This window comes from Cyprinus carpio, chromosome B3, assembly GCF_018340385.1.
Source record: "Cyprinus carpio isolate SPL01 chromosome B3, ASM1834038v1, whole genome shotgun sequence".
NCBI lineage: Eukaryota > Metazoa > Chordata > Actinopteri > Cypriniformes > Cyprinidae > Cyprinus > Cyprinus carpio.
Genome location: NC_056599.1, coordinates 34,851,415 through 34,869,607, shown reverse-complemented (window position 1 = coordinate 34,869,607; position 18,193 = coordinate 34,851,415). Strand labels below are relative to the sequence as shown.

The following is an 18,193-nucleotide window of genomic DNA, read 5'->3' as shown; positions in this document are numbered from 1 at the left end:
TGTTTCTCCTCTTTGAGGACTACCATCCTAGGAGTAATTATTACAAAACACCAAAAAAAAAAAAGTGCCAGGCGCCAACCTCGCTGATACAGAGCCCCTGTTAAAGCCCAGTAAAGTGAACCGAGGGGAGGGAGGGCTGCTCCAGCCTGCAGAGTCAGTCAGTCTACTTTAACCCTTTGTGCTCCGAAACGAGACACACGAGCCTGCAATAGCCAGAAATCAAAACAAAGCAAATAACCTCAACAACCCTGAATGTCTCGATTTATCAATCAGCTCTGCCTGGAAATCTGCTCTCAGATGACACTTTCTACCAACAGATTACACTATTAAAAATTCAAAGTAGCACGTATAGCTTTCTACACTATATAGGTAGGCTATGTATATATGCAGTATATACAAAATATGCATCTCTAAAATTATATAGCCTGTCCACATTTTTCTTTTTGAACAAATGGTAAAAGAAGGTGCTTAGACTGAAGAAAATAGACATCATTAATGGTCATTTTTTATAGGACATTTTCTGTTCATTTTCTACGGTATTTGCAATTCTTACAACCTTGTTTGTAACATGTCTAAACAGTTTAAATCCCTCATTTGAGTGGTTTTGCAGTTGTCTATAAATAATTTAAATAAACATCACAATTTAATGAAAATATATTAAAGATAGATAGATAGATAGATGGATAAATGGATAGATAGATAGATAGATAGATAGATAGATAGATAGATAGATAGATAGATAGATAGATTTTTTTTTTAAATAGCTACTTTTCACTCTCATTCATTTTATATTGGATAATAGTTTATTTAATATATCCAATAGCTCATAAAACAAAATAATGGGAATTTGGAAAAAATAAAAAAAAGACACCAGATTGTTTACCATATCTGAGGATGGTGAAATTGTCTAATGTGTTCTTTGGAAATGGCAGGGCAGCTCTAGAGCCAGATTAAAGGGAGTGGAGGGGTGTTAAATTACTTATGACTCTTCCCACAGACCTACCTACCGCTTATTCTCATGATTTATTCATTATTATGCCATAAAATGGCTATAAATTGTTTCCCAACCTCTTCTGTCTTATGCAAGCCTTGCAGCCACATGATGATCTAATTCGGCATTATCATAAATATTATAAATGTCATTAAAAATTAGATTTTGACATACAGCTACATTTGATCCACATTAACCATATTTTGGAGATAAATGTGCAAACAAAACTGAGCTGAATCTGATGAAACCACCTTATGGAGATATCCTCAATTTATTAAGTACATACGTATAAGTAGAGTAAGTAAATAAATAAGCAATAGAAGTCTGTGTGTGTGTGTTTAATGGATTTAACGGAGCAAAAGCAAAATCTTTCCAAGTACACTTTGGTCAGGAATCACTAGAACAGTCAGACTCTTTATCACAAATGCATAAATAGTGAGGAGGAATGCAAGACTATTGAAGAGAATTTCTATTCAAAGTTTCCTTGTGTTTTGGCCAAGCAAGTGTTTCTGGAAATACCAGCTCTGCTCTTGAAAAACTGATACTCTCCCTCGTTTCTGCTGAATAAGCAAAGACATTCTGAACAGCCACCAAAAAAGAGTGTCAATTCTGCTTCTCAACTCTGTAGTGAGAAGACAAACAGTGTTTAATCCTAAGAAAGTGACGTTTTGACACTTCCCATAAAAGGGTACATTCTTGTGTCACATAACGGTTTTGGAATAATTAGAGGCACAAATTCTTACTGATTTCATTATACTTCATTCTTAAAGTAAGGAGTATCTGATATGTTATATATGTTAATGCTTAAAATTGGGATTTTACATTGATTGCAAGAAATAAAATCACGCAATCTGTTGTATTCAGACATTTTATAAGGCTGTGAAAGCTGCAAACCTCACCTTTCAAACGTTAAGGGGTGGTTTTATTTTTTATTTTTTAAATAAATTGATACTTTTATTCAGCAAGGATACATTAAATTCATCAAAAATGACAGTAAAGACATTTATAACATTACAAAAGATTTATATTTCAAATTAATGCTGTCCTGTTAAAGCATCATGATTTCCACAAAAATATTATGCAGCACAACTGATTTCAGTATTGCTAATAATAATAATAATAATAATAAAGTTTGCAGCAAATCAGCATATTAGAATGATCTCTGAACATGAGACTGAAGACTGGAGTAATGATGCTGAAAATTCAGCTTTGTTTCACAAGAATAAATTACATTTTAAAATATATTAAGACTGAAATAAGTTTTTTTCAATTGTAATAACATTTCAGAATATTTTAATATTTTACTGTATTTTTGGACATATAAATTCAGCCTTGGTGGGCATAAGAATCTTCTTTCAAAAATATAAAAAATTCTTACCAGCCTGTCTGAATGGTAGTGTAAATGTCAAATAAAACATCAGATACAGTCGTTTGGCATTATGTGGTTGACAACATTGTATCACTGACTGATTTTTTTTTTTTTTTTTTTATTATCTTATACAAGCTATGAGTCCAGGAAAGTTATTAGTGCAAATCTAGGTGTCACTAGTTCCTACAGATTATATTGTCTCTATAGTAGAATACACATCCAATGTTGTAAACTTATTTTATATTTTCATTTTCACATTGTCGCTTGATGGACCTGTTTTTGCATTTAACAGAAGCTCTCCTCCTGTCTATCCACACTATGTCTTCTTTTTCCCTGAAAACAAACTCTGGGCCAAATTCTTTGTTTCGTAACAAAGGCCCGGCGGTGATGTCATCAGAGTGCACATGCAGACAGAGCAGAGGAGGAAGTTAAAGACTCGCAGACTCACAAACCCACCACACTCGCTCCTGCTACTCCATACAGATCCAGACATATCTCCGGCTCAGACGGTCATGATGCACTGATTGAAATATTTAGAAATAAACATACATTGTTGTCTGACAAGCATGAGAGGAAATGCAGAAACACCCATCATGCCTTTGCTGCCCTCACATGGTAGCACTTTTGTATAACAACAAAGAATTTTTCTGTTTATTACTATATTAACCAATATGATGCTGTATTAGTTCAGTATTTGTGCATTAGTAGCAGACATAATAGACTAAGAATACAAATAAATCTTAGTGTGAATATTAATCTGTGTTAAAATGACCAAGCAAGGGTTTTCTTTTTTTTAGGAACAAAAGTAAAACATCTAAAGGAAGGTTTTCTTTCTCAATATATCGTTTTTAATTGAAACAACAAGAAGAGCATGCAGGCAAGACTGATTAATGCATTTTTAGTTCTCATAGGCCTACAGATGAATAAATATAATTAATTAAAATTTATGAAAATTAAAATTAATGTGTATAGTATTTTTGTATTTTATGGTTCTAATCATGAAGATAAATCTTGGAGCACAGACTGAACTTCATTCAGAAGACAGAGATAATTACTGAAGTGAGACGAGTTCAAAAAATAAAACAAGTTACAAAAGTTTAAGTTTATTGAAATTAAAATGCACAAATATACTATTTTCACTCAAAAACTGTGAAAATCAAAACACAAACAAGTTGTATTTCAAATTTGAGATTGATATTTAAAAAAAAAAAAAAAAATTAGCAACTGGTTTTCAGGACCATTTAACTTTTTCAAAATCATTCAAAATTACTTTTTTGGGGTTCACATAGCAAATGCCAAAACCTTAAACAAATTTTCACAGCATTCCGTTGAAGTAAAAATTATTTTAAAAATAAATTAAAATAATAATAAAGCAGCACTAGAGGGTTAATTTAAAAGTTTTATTTATTTTTAATTAAAATGATGTTGATTGTTAAACAAATGTGAAATAAATGTTAGTTCATTGTTACACGTCACATTTATTTTCCAGGTCTGCAAGTGGCATTTTAATGTGTTTTGTGCAATTGTGTCACATGAGTGTCTCATGTAATTTTGTCACTAATTTAAGAGAACATGCATTTTGATTTGAAGAAACAAGATGAAGTTTCAACCATGTAAAGAAAGTGAACAATGTGCATAGAACTCTTTCAAGCTGACTGAATTTAACATATTTTGACATATTTAATCTAAATGAGTAATTGTTGCAATGATAGATCATTTGAGGCCATTGCAACTTCACATTTTATCTTCAGTGAATACATTTACTTACTTAGTGAATTCTACTGCTGAGAAACCATACGTGCCTCCAAGTTCTCTGAACATCTCAGCACAATAGAAAGCAAGGCCATAAAACTGAACACAAGGCCTTACAGAGGAGTGAGTGATATTGTGATGGCTCACAAAAGACATGTCCTCTGCTTTTAAGAGTTATGGAATATATTCTGGAAAGCAGTGTTAGAAAGTGCAGAGTTGCCATGGTGATGCATATTCCATTCTCTGTAGAGAACATTTCGTATCAGGCACTCCAAGGTAAGCATTGGAGAAGAAAAGCAAAAGCACACCGAGCACCAATGCAGTCCATTCAGAGTAGCCTTGAGTGAACGGAGTCGAGCTGAGACTCTCAGAGATGTAGGTGTTGTTTACACAGAAGGTGAGGATTCTTGAATATGGTGATATTTCACCCAAATATTTGGCCCTTTTTTGGAACATTTAAATGTTTCGAATAATTACATTATTTTCATGCCAATTAAGCACATTTTAATTTTCATTACAAACACAAACTACAATGTCAAATTAAAAGTTTTACTTTAAAATACATTTTAAATCATTACATTTTAGTAATCTTAGCATGTTTTAAAGTACACTTATTTTAATGTGTTGACTAACATACTAAAGCACATGTAAAATAATTGATTAACATTTTAAATAATATTACATTTGGAGTTAATATAAGTGCACTAAATTGCAACCTCATCCTTACAAATATATATGATTACATAACATACAGTAGAAATGACATTAAAGTATATTTTAGTTGACCATACATGATTGATTTAGCAGTTCACTTTAACCATATTTCAAAAGACAATAAAGTAATTATGAAATTACATATAAAATGTTCTTAAGTCCTACTTAAGTAGATAAAAAAACACTCTGAAGTTCAGATGACTGCATTTAATATAAATTAAAACAATATATTTTAATTTAATTGTAAATAACATGCACTTAAGGGTCTGAAAACATTACAGTCAGTTCACACTTAAGTATATTCTTTTAAAATCTTCCAAAGTATGTGAAAGTTTGCTGCTTTTACACAAGCTTAGAGCTCTGTTCAAATCAGTTGTCAGCTGCGAGAGAGAATGATGGTCGTGATCATACCTATATAAAATATTGTCGTGATGCTTGGATTAGTTTAATGTCAGCTGTTTTTCTATTTCTATTAAGAGAGAGCCATCAGCATTATAACACAAAAAAAGGGATTAATGGGATGTGAAACAGACTCATTAATATATATGCAATTCCCGAGGTACCAGTCTCATCTAGACACACACACACAAACAAAAACAGAAGGGCATAAACCTTTACCTCTTTGACCAAATGTTCCTGTGTGCCCACACAAATAATATGGGCTATCCATCAGGAAATCATTCAGTAAATGAAAATTAAGCTGTGTTTAATAAATATTTTGCAAAGTCAGTCATTAGCAACCCCACAATTATCCTGACAACTAAGGGAAGTAAGCTGAAACATTGCCACCCACATGCCACTCATGCCGCTATACTGAAAGCTGCACGTTGACGCACCTATTTCAAAAACAATATTATCCAACAGTTGGTTCTGGTTCATGTGTTTGATTATTTGAGCAGTGTTACAAGAGTGCTTATATTTAGCACAAAATCACTGGGACTTTTCATTGTCTGTATCACTTTGCTTATCTTATTATAGCATTTCAGACCTGAGCAGTGTGGACCGTTCCAGACCGGCTTTGGTTAGGTTTCTTTGTGACATGCAAAGCTTAGTTGGAAAACCATTGATAAGAATAAGAAATGTTTCTTGAGCAGCAAATCAGAATTTTAGAGTGATTTCTGAAGGATCATGTGACCAATGTTGGGAAGGTTACTTTGGAAATGTAATAGGTTACAGATTACAAGTTACACTACATATTACATTTTAAATAGGGTAACTACTTCCATTGCTTTATTAAAGTAATTTAACTGATTACATTTGATTACTTTTCTAAATTTCTAATGTTTCCAACTATTACTACTTTTGAAACATTTAAAGCAGGCAGGGTTAACCTTACAGTAGTGCTCAGCACTGATTATTGTAAGACTTTCCAAATCCCTTGAATTATTAAGATTAAAATAATTGAATTTTAAAGCACAGCCACCACAAAATCAGAATTTATCACCTCTTCTTACTTTGAGATAGTTCTGAGGTTAAATACAGATTTAAAAGCATAAGATATAGTTTAATAGCTATGATACTGATTTTTTAAATCAAACCTTTGCATAGCAGGAAACACTGGCATCTAACAATGCCTTGGAAGAACAATTCATCTTAAAAAAAATAAAGCATACACCCAAATAAAACAGTTATTGAATAAGCATGTGTCCTAAACTCCTGAAACACTGGTGTCTCATATTTTAGAGCAGTCAATGCAATTTATGAGAGAAATCGATTCAATCTGTATGTGTGTGAAATAAATTCAGATGTAACCCCCTTTGTAATCTTTCACATTTTCATAAGTAACTGTAATTTAATAACACATTTTGTCTCAGTAACTGATTACATTAACATTTATTTTGGGTAACACTATTTTAAGATGTCCTTGTTACGTTACATGTACTTACTATTGTATTAACAATTAATTATGCGTAATAACACGCAAGTAACACAAGCCAGACTCTAATCCTAACCCTAACCATATAGTAAGTACATGTAGTTAATTAATATTTCTCACTACTTAATGTAATTACACTGTAACAAGGACACCTTAAAATAAAGTGTAACCTTATTTTGTAATTAAGTAATTCTGTTACATGCAACTATTACTCCCTGACACTGAAGACTGAAGAGAGTAATGATGCTGAAAATTCAGCTTTGCGTCACAGGAATAAACTACATCTTAAAATATATTCAAACAGAACACTGATATTTTAAATTGTAATAATATTTCGCAATATTAGTTACTTTACAAAATTTTATGTAATAAATGCAATCTCAGAAGCTTTCTGACCCTAAACTTCTTCGTAAGTTACTCTTTATTAATTTGATTGAACTATAAAGAAAATATCGCACTCAAAATTGTGCTATTAACTTGTTCTTCCATGCATTTCATATAAATGTAAAATTATTTATGACAATACACTGAAAAATAGAATGGTCTTTCAAGTCAAACATAATATTTAACACCTCTCAATCAACCTAAATACATAAATTTATATCAACAAAACTCATTTAATGGGAGAAATGGATAACTTAATGTAGCTTTTCAAGCATCTTTCACTCCAAATTAAGCTGGAAAATACAAACTTTTGACTTCGTCAGTAATGATATAAACAGGACTTAAGTCTGCATTAAAGCTGCATTTAACTGACAATACTCTGCAGCTCTACATAATAATGGCCCATATCCAAGTAACAATACCTTAAACAGAATTGTTCAGATTCACCAGAGGAGCCCTAAGCATTGAATGACGCACCACACGAGACCACCCATCCATCATCAGCATATAAAAAGCACTGCGGGAACCGAGCACTACTCACTGCACCATCCTGCCGACCTCAGCACCAGCCGTTCTGGATGATACCAGCCAGGAGCATGGAGGTGAACACAACTGATAAAGCTCTTCTTTCAGTTGATGGCACCGCTACCACCCCCAGTTCCACCTATCATTCCGGAGGCACCGCAACAGCTGACATGCATTTGCAGTGCGAGTCGCACTGGAAACATCCAGAGCCAAAGGCGCGAGTGGTGCGCTCCTCCAGCACTGGAAAGCGACCCTCGTCGTCTGAACGCAAACCCAGGAGATCTCTGGATCCCTTTTCCGCATCGCTCCTCTATAAAACAAAGCATATGAGATATGAGAGTAAAAACGACGAGCTGGTCAGCGTAAAACCCAGTCACTACCGGCGCATAGTTGTGCTCGGCGCGCCCCGAGTGGGTAAAACGGCGATTATAAGCCGTTTTTTGGGTGATGATCGATTCGAGGAACAGTACGAGCCAACAACCGAAGACTTTCACAGCAAACTCTACCACATCCGAGGAGAGAGATACCAGTTAGACATCCTGGACGCGTCCAAAGAGAGAGACTTTCCGGCCAAGCGAAGACTGTCTATTCTGACAGGTCAGTATGTGCACCGAGTTTTAACTCAATTAGTGTTCAATTCAATTACTTAAATAGTTTAATTATAGCCCGTGGTGTACAAAGATCTAATTTCACGTGCTTTATGACCTCAACAGGTGACATATTCCTGCTGGTGTTCAGCGTAACTGACCGAGAGTCTTTCACGGAGATCTGCTCGTTACGCGAGGAGATTTTCACTGCCAAATCCAAGCTGACCAAGTCCAAAGAAAACAGACAGCTTCCGATAATAATCTGTGGCAATAAAACTGACTTAAACTCCTCGAGAGCTGTCCAGCACTCCGATATCCGCCAGTCTCTCGGGGAGGAAAGTGTCCTCTTTGAGGTGTCCGCCAAAGACTGCACCAACCTGGAGGAGATGTTCGAGGGCCTGGCGGTGCTGGGAGGGCTCCCCGCAGAAACCAGACCCTCTCTCCATCGAGACATCTCCATCCACACGTATCAAGCGCTGAGCAGCAGAAAGAGAAACAAAAGAGCCATGAAAGAGCCGTGTGGCGCGGTGCACCCGCTCGCCCGCAGACCGAGTTTCAATAGCGATCTGCGGCGCGTAATGGGCCCGAGCACCCCTAAACGAATCACACCTATTGAGAGGTGTCAAATACAGTAAAAGAGTAACGCTATAGGGACTCTGTTTCAAACCTATGAATAATAATTATTCAACGATGTAAGAATTATTATATTCTGTAAGTCCCTGGCTGGACCACGGGACAGATTCTACACACTGACAAAGTATTTGTGAAATGTTTTTATTATAACCCTGTTGGAAAGTCGGGCTTCAGATGGTATAGCTAGTCAAAACTAGTTATTATCAGGTGTAAACTGGTTGACAAACTGGTGGATCAGCAACAAACCAGCAACTCTGAATATTGGTCAAATTAGTTGTTTTTTGGTTACACTGAGGCTGGTCAACCATACTGTAGAAAGAGGTAACCTGACATTGTTATCCTAAAGAGCTTTTTCTACCTGATTTAACGCATAAACATGAGTTTTGTTGGTATAAATTAATGTATTTAGATTGGTTCTCCAAAACCAGTTAATATATATGACTCAAAAACCAAATAATACCTATTTTACCGTTTTAAGGTTACCTTTTTTTCAGTGTAGCTGGTCTAAGCTGGTCATTAGCTGAAGTAAAACTGATTCCAAAACAGCTACCGACTTGTTTTTTCCAACAGGGAAATGTAAAGAAAGTATGCATGTTTTCTTTATATTGAATGTATTACCTCAAATTTGTTTTTAACATTTCTTATAGCCTACTAACTATTAAAAAAACGCATCGATTCTTGATAAAAGACCTGTTACCTCAGATTTGTTTCCACCTTGTCTTGTATCACAGACAACAATAAAAAGTTAATAAAAAATATTGCATCGTTTTTTTTTTTTCTCTAAAAATACAGGAGCTTTTTCAAGAAGTCAGGGTCATTGCAAACAATATTTTCCCTGAAGTTGTAGAAATGTCGAACATTCATAATGAGAAATGATTCTTGATGCAACCAAATCAACATATTCGAATGATTCCTGAAGGATCATGATACATCACCGACAGGACGAATGAGAGAATGTAACGTCATGTATTTAATATACATGAGCTGAGCTATATTTATACCGTGTCCCCCTGCCTCAGTTTTGCCGACAGACATACGCCTCTGCTTTAAGGAGAAACCAGTTTAATCACAGTATGACCATTTATGGGTGAACAACGGGAAGAAAGGCGTGGGTGGTGAAGCCATGGTTCTCATCATCTGCAGTGTCTTGAGTCATCATCGCTATGCTGGCGTAAAATTCTCTCATATTAGTAAGAAAACGCGCCCACGCACTCGTATATGTGTGAGTCCCGGGCAATACAGTACAATCACGCTTTGCATAATAGACATTATACAACACGACACAGCCGAGAGATGAATTCCCTTTAGACTTTGAATAATCATGAATCCGGTGATGAATATTGAGAACAATAAATGATAACTCACATTAACGGTAAGACAATAAGCATCGCACAGAAGTTTCAATGCGTACACGGATGTGTGCATGACTCAACGCGCTCAGTACCATGGACAGCGTACCGCTCGTTTACTTTGATGCGTTTTCTATTATGAATAGCTTGAAAATGTTGTCTGAACTACATTACCAACTTTCAAAATGATAACTAAAATAACTAAATATATTTAAACTGTGCTTAAACCAGAAAAAATACTGTGAATAAGGAGCAAATTGAATAATTCATGATACGAAATGACCTTCTGTGTAACTGAGAATGTGGGTGGTTTGGAAAAGAAAGCATATGCTATGAGAAATCACTTCTGTGCCAAATAACTCAAGATATTAAAGCCCTCAGGGCATATAATCACATCAAATGTCATAGATCAGAGAAGGCATGGTGTTCATCTTTTTACAGATTCCTGAATGTATTAAAATATTACTAAAAAAAAATTTACTGTAAAAATTGCCAATATTTTACAAATCCAGTTTAAAAGGCACACTCAAGTTCTTAGAAATACTCTGTATTCGTTTCATAAAAACTTTCATATCATTTTCAGAATGCTTTCAGTGTGATGACTCTAAAATGATCATGTGGTGCAACCATAATGTAAAACTACTATATTTTCCATACACTTTGAATACATGTAAAAAGAATCTGTAAAAAGATGAACACCATGCCTTCTCTGATCTATGACATTTGATGTGATTATATGCCCTGAGGGCTTTAATATCTTGAGTTATTTGGCACAGAAGTGATTTCTCATAGCATATGCTTTCTTTTCCACACCACCCACGTTCTCAGTTACACAGAAGGTCATTTCGTATCATGAATTATTCATTTTGCTCCTTATTCACAGTATTGTTTCTTGTTTAAACACAATTAAAACATATTTAGTTATTTTAGTTATCATTTTAAAAGTTGGTAATGTAGTTCAGGCAACATTTTCAAGTTATTCATAATAGAAAACGCATCAAAGTAAACGAGCGGTAAGTTCTTGACAAAAAACCAAGAAACTATCACCATTGCACCATCATAAAAAAAATACAACTTATTAACCTTTGATAGTTTTCTCTGTTTTGCAGACATGTCAATGATATTCATTTTGCAGAGAAAATGTAAGGGTCACCAGGCACTCAAGCAATGTGTGTCATTTTGCAGAAAAATGTAAGGGTCACCAGGGCTTCTGTAAGAGGTGACTGTTACACCCAGTTTAGAAAGACTAAATTTGGACAATCAGCTTTTTCTTTTTCTGTAGTAGAAAGGTGGAACTTAATTCCACCTTATATTAGAGATTGTGAAAGCTTTCACAGTTTTAAAATATCCTTAAAAACTTGGCTGAAGGCGAATCAATTATGTGATCATTAATCTATGGAATGTGTATCTATATTTGTGTTTTGGTTTATATGCGAGTAATGTCTGTCACATGTTGTTTGTTTTTATCTGTTTTGATAGTATTGTCTACATGGTCTATATTTTTCTTTTTTTTTCTCTCTCTTCCTTGCCCAGGGACCACAGATGTAAATTAGCTGTACAGTTAACTCTGGTACAGGGCCTGAACTGTGCACGGTCCCTGTCAAATAAACTAATAAAATAAAAATAAATAAAATAAAAATGTGAATACAATCCTTGTTTAGTTTTTCATAGATTTTTTCAATATAAAAAGTAATAAACTTAAAGTAACAATTAAATTGAAGTAGCGGCAGATCTTGTCTTCCATATTGAAATGTACATCAGAGTGTAAAAAATTAACACCAAAGTAAAACATGTATAGCTGTTGAATGGATTTTGAATTGTGGGTGTTGTTTAAGGGACTAAATGATTGGAGATGTCCTTCATATGTCACCAGAGAGAAATTTGTCATTTTTTAATGGAAGTTATGTAATTGGTTAAACAAAATCAAAAGGCTTTTAGAAAAAAATGAAGCATATGCATGGGTGTTCACATGCATTCATAACAGGGTTTTTTCTATTTCATGCTGATAATGAACATTGTTTTCCATTCAAGAAATATTTTTTTCTTCAATATTATATCAAGATCATATTCTCACATATTTACGTTATGCATCCCCTAACAAACAAACAAAACAAAAAAATTATATTCAGACATAAAATCATGCTAATTGTAAAAAAAAAAAAGCATACTGCATTTGTGAATAAATTAATAAATAACAAAAAAGTGTCACATAACTGACCAATGTTCATTCTTCAAGACTAAACGTTTCTCCACATGGGAGAAGTTGTTTCATTTTTACCCTATTATGCATTACCTTGTGGGCAATCTCTTTCTCATATTTCTCTGATGCAAACTGTCATCTCTCTGTCTTTCTGCTGGTGTACAGCTTTTTGAAAAACATCTCTAATTCCAGCAGCATTGTGGGCAAGATGCTGTCCAGTAATGCTAACCCTTCCCAGGAACACCGCAAACCCCTAAAACAAAGATAAGGGCATTGGTGTATAACTGAAAATGCAATGAACACATCACACTTGGTTTATTTAACAAGTAGAAACGCACAGATCATATTTAAGCAGTAAACAATACCTCTCATTAAGTATTAAAAGTCCCCCTGCTTGAAATTCTTGAACTTTTTCTGACATCCCAAAAATTTGTTGGAGGTCATCTTCTGGGCTGAATAACTCCCAGTGCTACAATATAAAAAATAAAGCAGAAAACAAAGGCACCAGTCACTTCATCAGCTTTATCTAAAAGGGCACCCAAATAAATAAATAAACATACTGTACATTTTAAATAGTCAATAACTAATACATTTTTTTTTTTTTAAAATGTGCTTAATTGTAATGAAAATGTCAATGCAAAATATATTACTAATACTAATGATAACAGTAATAGCCTAAAAGTTTCTTTTTTTAATGCAAAACATAACTGGTTGAAATGTTTTACAGTTGTAAAACCAATGTTATGTTATCCAGCGGTCCACTGTACCTGCTGTGTGATTCCTTCATTCATACGCAGACCCATGACCAAAACCTCCTCCAGCCTGCAGAGACAATTTCCATCCGAATCAGTAACTCAGTAACAGTCTGTGTAATCAGTCCACAGCGAGTTGTGTGTGGACTACAGATGAGACAGTCTTACAGGCCACGGTGGTCGAGCTGTATTCGGCGGCGTGTCCCGTGACCGTGACGCTGAACCTCTCGTATCCAAACATCTGGTTCTAAAGTCTGGGTTCGTGCTTCCCTCTGAACTCCTCCCACTGCACGCGCCACAAACCGTCCATGTGCCCCTAACAGATGATATTGAATACAAAAAAGTTTGCGGTCAGTAAGACTTAAAGAAGTGCATTTATTTGATCAATAATACAGTAAAAACAGTAAGCAACAAAGGGGTATTGATGTATAACTGAAAATGCAATGCACATATCACACTTGATTCATTTAACATTAATACTAATATTATGAAATGACAATTTCAAATAACTGTTTTCTATTTGAAAATATGTTAAAATTATATGTATATCTGTGATACGCAGCTGAATTTTCAGCATCATTACTCCAGTCCTCAGTGTCACATGATCTTCAGAAATCATTCTAACATTCTAATTTGCTACTCAAGAAACAGTCTTTATTATCAGTGTTAAAACAGTTGTGCTGCTCAATATTTTTGTGGAAACTATGATACATTTAAGGATTCTCTGATGAATAAAAAGACCAAAAGAACAATTTATATAAAAGATCAATATCACAACACAAACATTAACAATCTCTTTACTTTCACTAATGACAAATTGCATGCAATCTTCCCCTTAATAAAAGCATTAAAATATATTTTGAACAGTAGTGTATGTGCACAGATGTACCTGGTCCTACACCGATGTACTGACGTCCCTTCCAGTACCCGATATTGTGTTCACTGACAGCGTTCTACAATAAACACATAATCCATAAACTACTACTACTACTATAACACAGCATTTATTCATTTGCCAGAAACTTTTATGCAGAGCGACTTGCAGCATATTACATTCTATTTGTACACCTAGGATTCCAACACATGTCCAACACAGGAACTTATTTTTTTCACCTTATAAGAATTAAAGCAATTATTATAACTTACATTTTTGGCAAAGTTGGACACTTCGTATTGACGAAACCCAGCTTTCTCCAGGACTCGCCGTGCTGTATTGTACATGACAGCTGTGACATCGTCACCAGGCACGCTTAGTTCACCGCTGTCAACCGGTTTAAAAAGCTGCGTACCCCTTTCCAAAGTCAGCTGATACAGTGAAACGTGATCATCGCAAACTGGCATCAATTTCTCCAGCTCACTCTCCCATGACTTTACACTTTGTCCTGGAAGCGCAAACATGACATCCACTGACACGCGTCCCGGGCAGAGCGTCCTGGCCTCTGACACTGTCCAGAGAGCATGCTGGGAATCGTGATCCCTTCCTAGTGTCCTCAGGTGATCATCATTCAGCGACTGTGGAGAATAGCATTAGATCTATATGGAGACTTGGTCAAAACTATGTAACATCATGTGCATGCAACATACAGTTGGATCTATATAATATATATATTTCGACACAGGCACGATTTTTATTATTTTAACTGTTGACCAAAGCATATTCATGTTACAGTTATATGATAAATGTATGAGCTCAAAATAAAGCTCAGTGCACACTCCAGCTACACACTCCCCAGCATTATTTACAGCAAACATCTGCATATAAAAATAGTTGTAATTCCTAAGCATTTTATTTTATATTTTTTTAACCCCTTGAATTAAAGCTTAAAGTCTGCACTTCAATTTCATCTTAAACGTTTCATTTTAATTCTATTCTGGTGGCATACAGAGCCAAAATTATGAAAACTGTGTCAGTGTCCATATATATATATATATATATATATATATATATATTATAAAATGGACCTAACTGTACCTGAATTCCGACAGAAAACCGGTTAACTCCTGCTAACGTGAAGTCTTTCAAACTAGCTTTTCCAGCAGGTGTAGGGTTCACCTCCAGAGTGACCTCTGCTTCGTCTGAGAGACGGGCGTGTTCAGAGACGGTCTCCAAGACAGCAGCGATTGTAGAGGGCTGAGCCAAGCTGGGTGTCCCTCCTCCAAAAAACACTGAGCTGATCCTACAGGACAGCACAGAATTAATTCAAGGTATTTAGTCCACCCAAAAACAAACATTTTGTCATTATTTACCCACACGTTGTCCCAAACCTGTATTTAGTCATTTCTTACAAAAAGGAGAATTTTTTTATTTTTTGAAAATTTTCATTGTGGTCTCAAGTGTATTGTTCAAAGCCTATTATTTGACAGTATCTCTGCGCACCCACCTGGAGACCTGACTGAGCTGCAGTAAGGTTTGTGTCTCTTTCTGCAGACATGCTGTCATGACCGCGTGGTTGTCATTCCGAGGAATATACTTGTTGAAGTTGCAGTAGGAGCATCTTTTTAGGCAGTAGGGCCACTGTAAAAAGAAGAGACACGGACAGGTAAAACACAACACGTTTAACATTCCACCAGTGACTGGCTTTGACTGACAGACGTGTTCAGACACTGACTCACGTGGACATAAAGCGACGCTTCATCTGCTTGAGGAGGCAATCTGTGATTACTAGCGATAGATCTCGACAGCACAGAACCGAGCGCCGCTCCCAAACACTGTAAAGCGTGCTGTTGTGTTAGTAATGTTTGTCTCGACATATTGTACTTGAAGAGTCGGCAGTGAAGTTACGCTTCTGCCGTATTTCCTGCACGGTGCTATTTTACTGCAACACACTGAAGTGAAACGCTGATGTTCTGAATAAAATAAACAATACGAATAACAACAACAATAATTATAATGAATTGTTATCTACTGTACATGTTTCTGAAGTGATATTTTTAATAACTTTTTGGATTTTTTATTTTTTATTTTTTTGTCATATCCAAGCTTTTATATTTTACTTTTATATGCATCTCATGTGACCTGGTGTGAGCTGCCATCATCGAAATGCATGAATTTGTTTTGGGCATTTGCACAATTTCGGAAGTGTTTCGGATCGCCGTGCTTTGCCTGTTTTAAAGGTCTTGTTGAATTCTGGTTGGTTGGTTGGTTGGTTAGCGTCGCTTCTTTCAGTTGCTGTTATCTGTTCACGCTTTGCTCTTGGTTCCAGGATCTAAGATGCTGAATGCTGCAGCAGCCGACAGAAATAAAGACCCGATCCTCGCTGTTTTAAGAAGCAGGGTGGCATCAGACAGGCCTCTGGTCGCTCTGGAAATATCTTCTGGCACGGGACAGCATGTCGTTCACTTTGCCAAAGCATTTCCCAACATTACATGGCAACCGTCTGAAATTGAAGCGCAGTCGCTGTCGAGGTAAATATGCGCAACACCTCGATTCATCTTCAGTTCTTGACTTTAAATGCAGACATGAAATCTCTCAATCTCTTATGCACCAGAGTTAAATTCACGCTGCTGCTGAAATGCATTGGTTGAAACTATTAAAGTTATGAAAACAAATCTCGTTTACTGAATAGGCTGGTCGTTGAAATTGTTCGTAGTTGAAATACTTCCTGAAATAATCTTTTAATCTACCCTTTAATTGATATTTTCCCATGCAATCTTGTGATTATGACAGTGCACTTACCAAAGTTTGCTCAGACATCTGTCACTAGAAGGCGCTGCTCAGTCACTTTTAGAAACCTTTTGTAGCTGTGCTCTAGTCACTAAAAATATAGATATTTTTTAATATAGAGGTCTTTCAGAGTACATGCTTTTGATCTTAGCATGATTCATAAAATCCCAAAGTAAAAAAAAACTATGTAATCTAATCTTTCACAAAATTCAGATAATTGCTCCCCTTCCGAAACGATTTCATTTAGAGCGGACGTCCCGCGGGTTTAATGTTAAATCATATCCACATTATCATTTAGGTACTGAAATGATACCAGTTCATATAATAAACCTGAACAGAATAATAGCAAATGACGACAGAAATGAAGCAATCCAATCAATTCCCGATCGATAAATCAAGTTGCCCTACTTTATTTCTTGTGTTAGTCAGAAATAGAATTTCATTGCTGTCAATAGAAGAAAAAGAAAATAGAGGCAATTCTCTCACCATTTATAAAAAGAGCTACATTAAAGTTTGGGGTTTTGTTCCAAGCTAATTCACGCAAATTAACTAATTAATTAAAAATAACAGAGAAATAGTTAAGTATAGTCCAACTATAAACACTTATTGTGACAGAGCTATAGTATAGTTCCAAAAATGAAAATTCTGGAAGGTGTTCTAAGCCAGCTGTTGAACACAAAAGGTGATATTTTGAAAAATAACTACTAAACAGTTGGCGGCACCCATTGACTTTCATAGGATGGAAAAAAATACTATGGAAGTCAATGGCTACCGCCAACTGTCTGCTTACTAACATCCTTCAAAATATCTTCTTTTGTGTTTAACAAGAGAGAAACTCACATGTTTGGAACAACTGAGTAAATGACAACACAATTTTAACTTTTGGGTGAACTACCCTTTAAAGGGAAGTTCAAAGTCCCGACTGTTCTTTAGTTTAGGCTACATACCATAAATTAATTCCTGCTATTGAATGCTAAATGTTTATGGATTTTTTTAAGAACCAATTTGTGATAAGATCTTTGTATTGCAGTATTGAGGCATACAGAGAGTATCACAAGCTGCAGAATGTAAAGCCACCCATCTATCTGGATGTGTCTCAGAGCTGGGAGAACTGGACTGGAATTCAACCCGAGTCATCTGACCTCATCGTGAACATCAACATGATGCACATCTCACCTCTGGCCTGCACAACCGTATTAAGCTTACTTACTTTCATTTCTCTTTCTCTCTGTTTGTTGAATGTCTGCATTAATAATAATAATTTTTCGCTGGTTTCAGGGTTTGTTTAATAGTGTTGGAAAAATACTAAAGCCACAAGGATTGCTTCTGACTTACGGGGTACGTGAAGCATGTTAAGCCGATATTCTTTAATGCATTCGGTTACATTTATTGGCTTC

The 18,193-nt window shown here is 35.4% G+C and overlaps 3 protein-coding genes across 3 annotated transcripts; 2 read left to right on the top strand and 1 right to left on the bottom strand.

Moving 5' to 3' along the window:
• The first annotated feature begins 7,620 nt into the window (after positions 1-7,620).
• rasd2 (RASD family member 2) lies at positions 7,621-9,241 on the top strand. Its single transcript, XM_019093965.2, has 2 exons — positions 7,621-8,208; positions 8,325-9,241. Exons 1-2 carry the CDS (start codon positions 7,665-7,667, stop codon positions 8,831-8,833), a joined length of 1,053 nt encoding a protein of 350 aa, XP_018949510.2. The 5' UTR covers positions 7,621-7,664; the 3' UTR covers positions 8,834-9,241.
• A 2,805-nt stretch (positions 9,242-12,046) lies between these two features.
• Positions 12,047-15,901, bottom strand: rsad1 (radical S-adenosyl methionine domain containing 1). Its single transcript, XM_042721312.1, has 9 exons — positions 15,746-15,901; positions 15,514-15,647; positions 15,105-15,309; positions 14,279-14,644; positions 14,022-14,085; positions 13,301-13,448; positions 13,148-13,202; positions 12,746-12,849; positions 12,047-12,633 (listed from the first exon to the last, which is right to left on the bottom strand). The coding sequence occupies exons 1-9, from the start codon at positions 15,881-15,883 to the stop codon at positions 12,516-12,518; spliced, it is 1,332 nt and encodes a 443-aa protein (XP_042577246.1). The 5' UTR covers positions 15,884-15,901; the 3' UTR covers positions 12,047-12,515.
• A 212-nt stretch (positions 15,902-16,113) lies between these two features.
• On the top strand, positions 16,114-18,187 carry LOC109078762 (methyltransferase-like 26). Its single transcript, XM_042721342.1, has 4 exons — positions 16,114-16,246; positions 16,336-16,537; positions 17,827-17,989; positions 18,075-18,187. Exons 1-4 carry the CDS (start codon positions 16,177-16,179, stop codon positions 18,150-18,152), a joined length of 513 nt encoding a protein of 170 aa, XP_042577276.1. The 5' UTR covers positions 16,114-16,176; the 3' UTR covers positions 18,153-18,187.
• Positions 18,188-18,193: the final 6 nt, after the last annotated feature.

What these genes read in the sequence shown, in the direction of transcription:
- LOC109078762 (XM_042721342.1), top strand. Translation starts at nt 16,177, where the DNA reads ATGAATTTGTTTTGGGCATTTGCACAATTTCGGAAGTGTTTCGGATCG. An exon ending in GTGCTTTGCCTGTTTTAAAG is followed by an intron (nt 16,247 to 16,335) that starts GTCTTGTTGAAT and finishes TCTTGGTTCCAG; the next exon opens with GATCTAAGATGCTGAATGCT. An exon ending in GAAGCGCAGTCGCTGTCGAG is followed by an intron (nt 16,538 to 17,826) that starts GTAAATATGCGC and finishes TTTGTATTGCAG; the next exon opens with TATTGAGGCATACAGAGAGT.
- rsad1 (XM_042721312.1), bottom strand. Translation starts at nt 15,883, where the DNA reads ATGTCGAGACAAACATTACTAACACAACAGCACGCTTTACAGTGTTTG. An exon ending in CAGCTCAGTCAGGTCTCCAG is followed by an intron (nt 15,310 to 15,513) that starts GTGGGTGCGCAG and finishes GCTGTCCTGTAG; the next exon opens with GATCAGCTCAGTGTTTTTTG. An exon ending in GGTTTTCTGTCGGAATTCAG is followed by an intron (nt 14,645 to 15,104) that starts GTACAGTTAGGT and finishes TATTCTCCACAG; the next exon opens with TCGCTGAATGATGATCACCT.
- rasd2 (XM_019093965.2), top strand. Translation starts at nt 7,665, where the DNA reads ATGATACCAGCCAGGAGCATGGAGGTGAACACAACTGATAAAGCTCTT. An exon ending in AAGACTGTCTATTCTGACAG is followed by an intron (nt 8,209 to 8,324) that starts GTCAGTATGTGC and finishes TGACCTCAACAG; the next exon opens with GTGACATATTCCTGCTGGTG.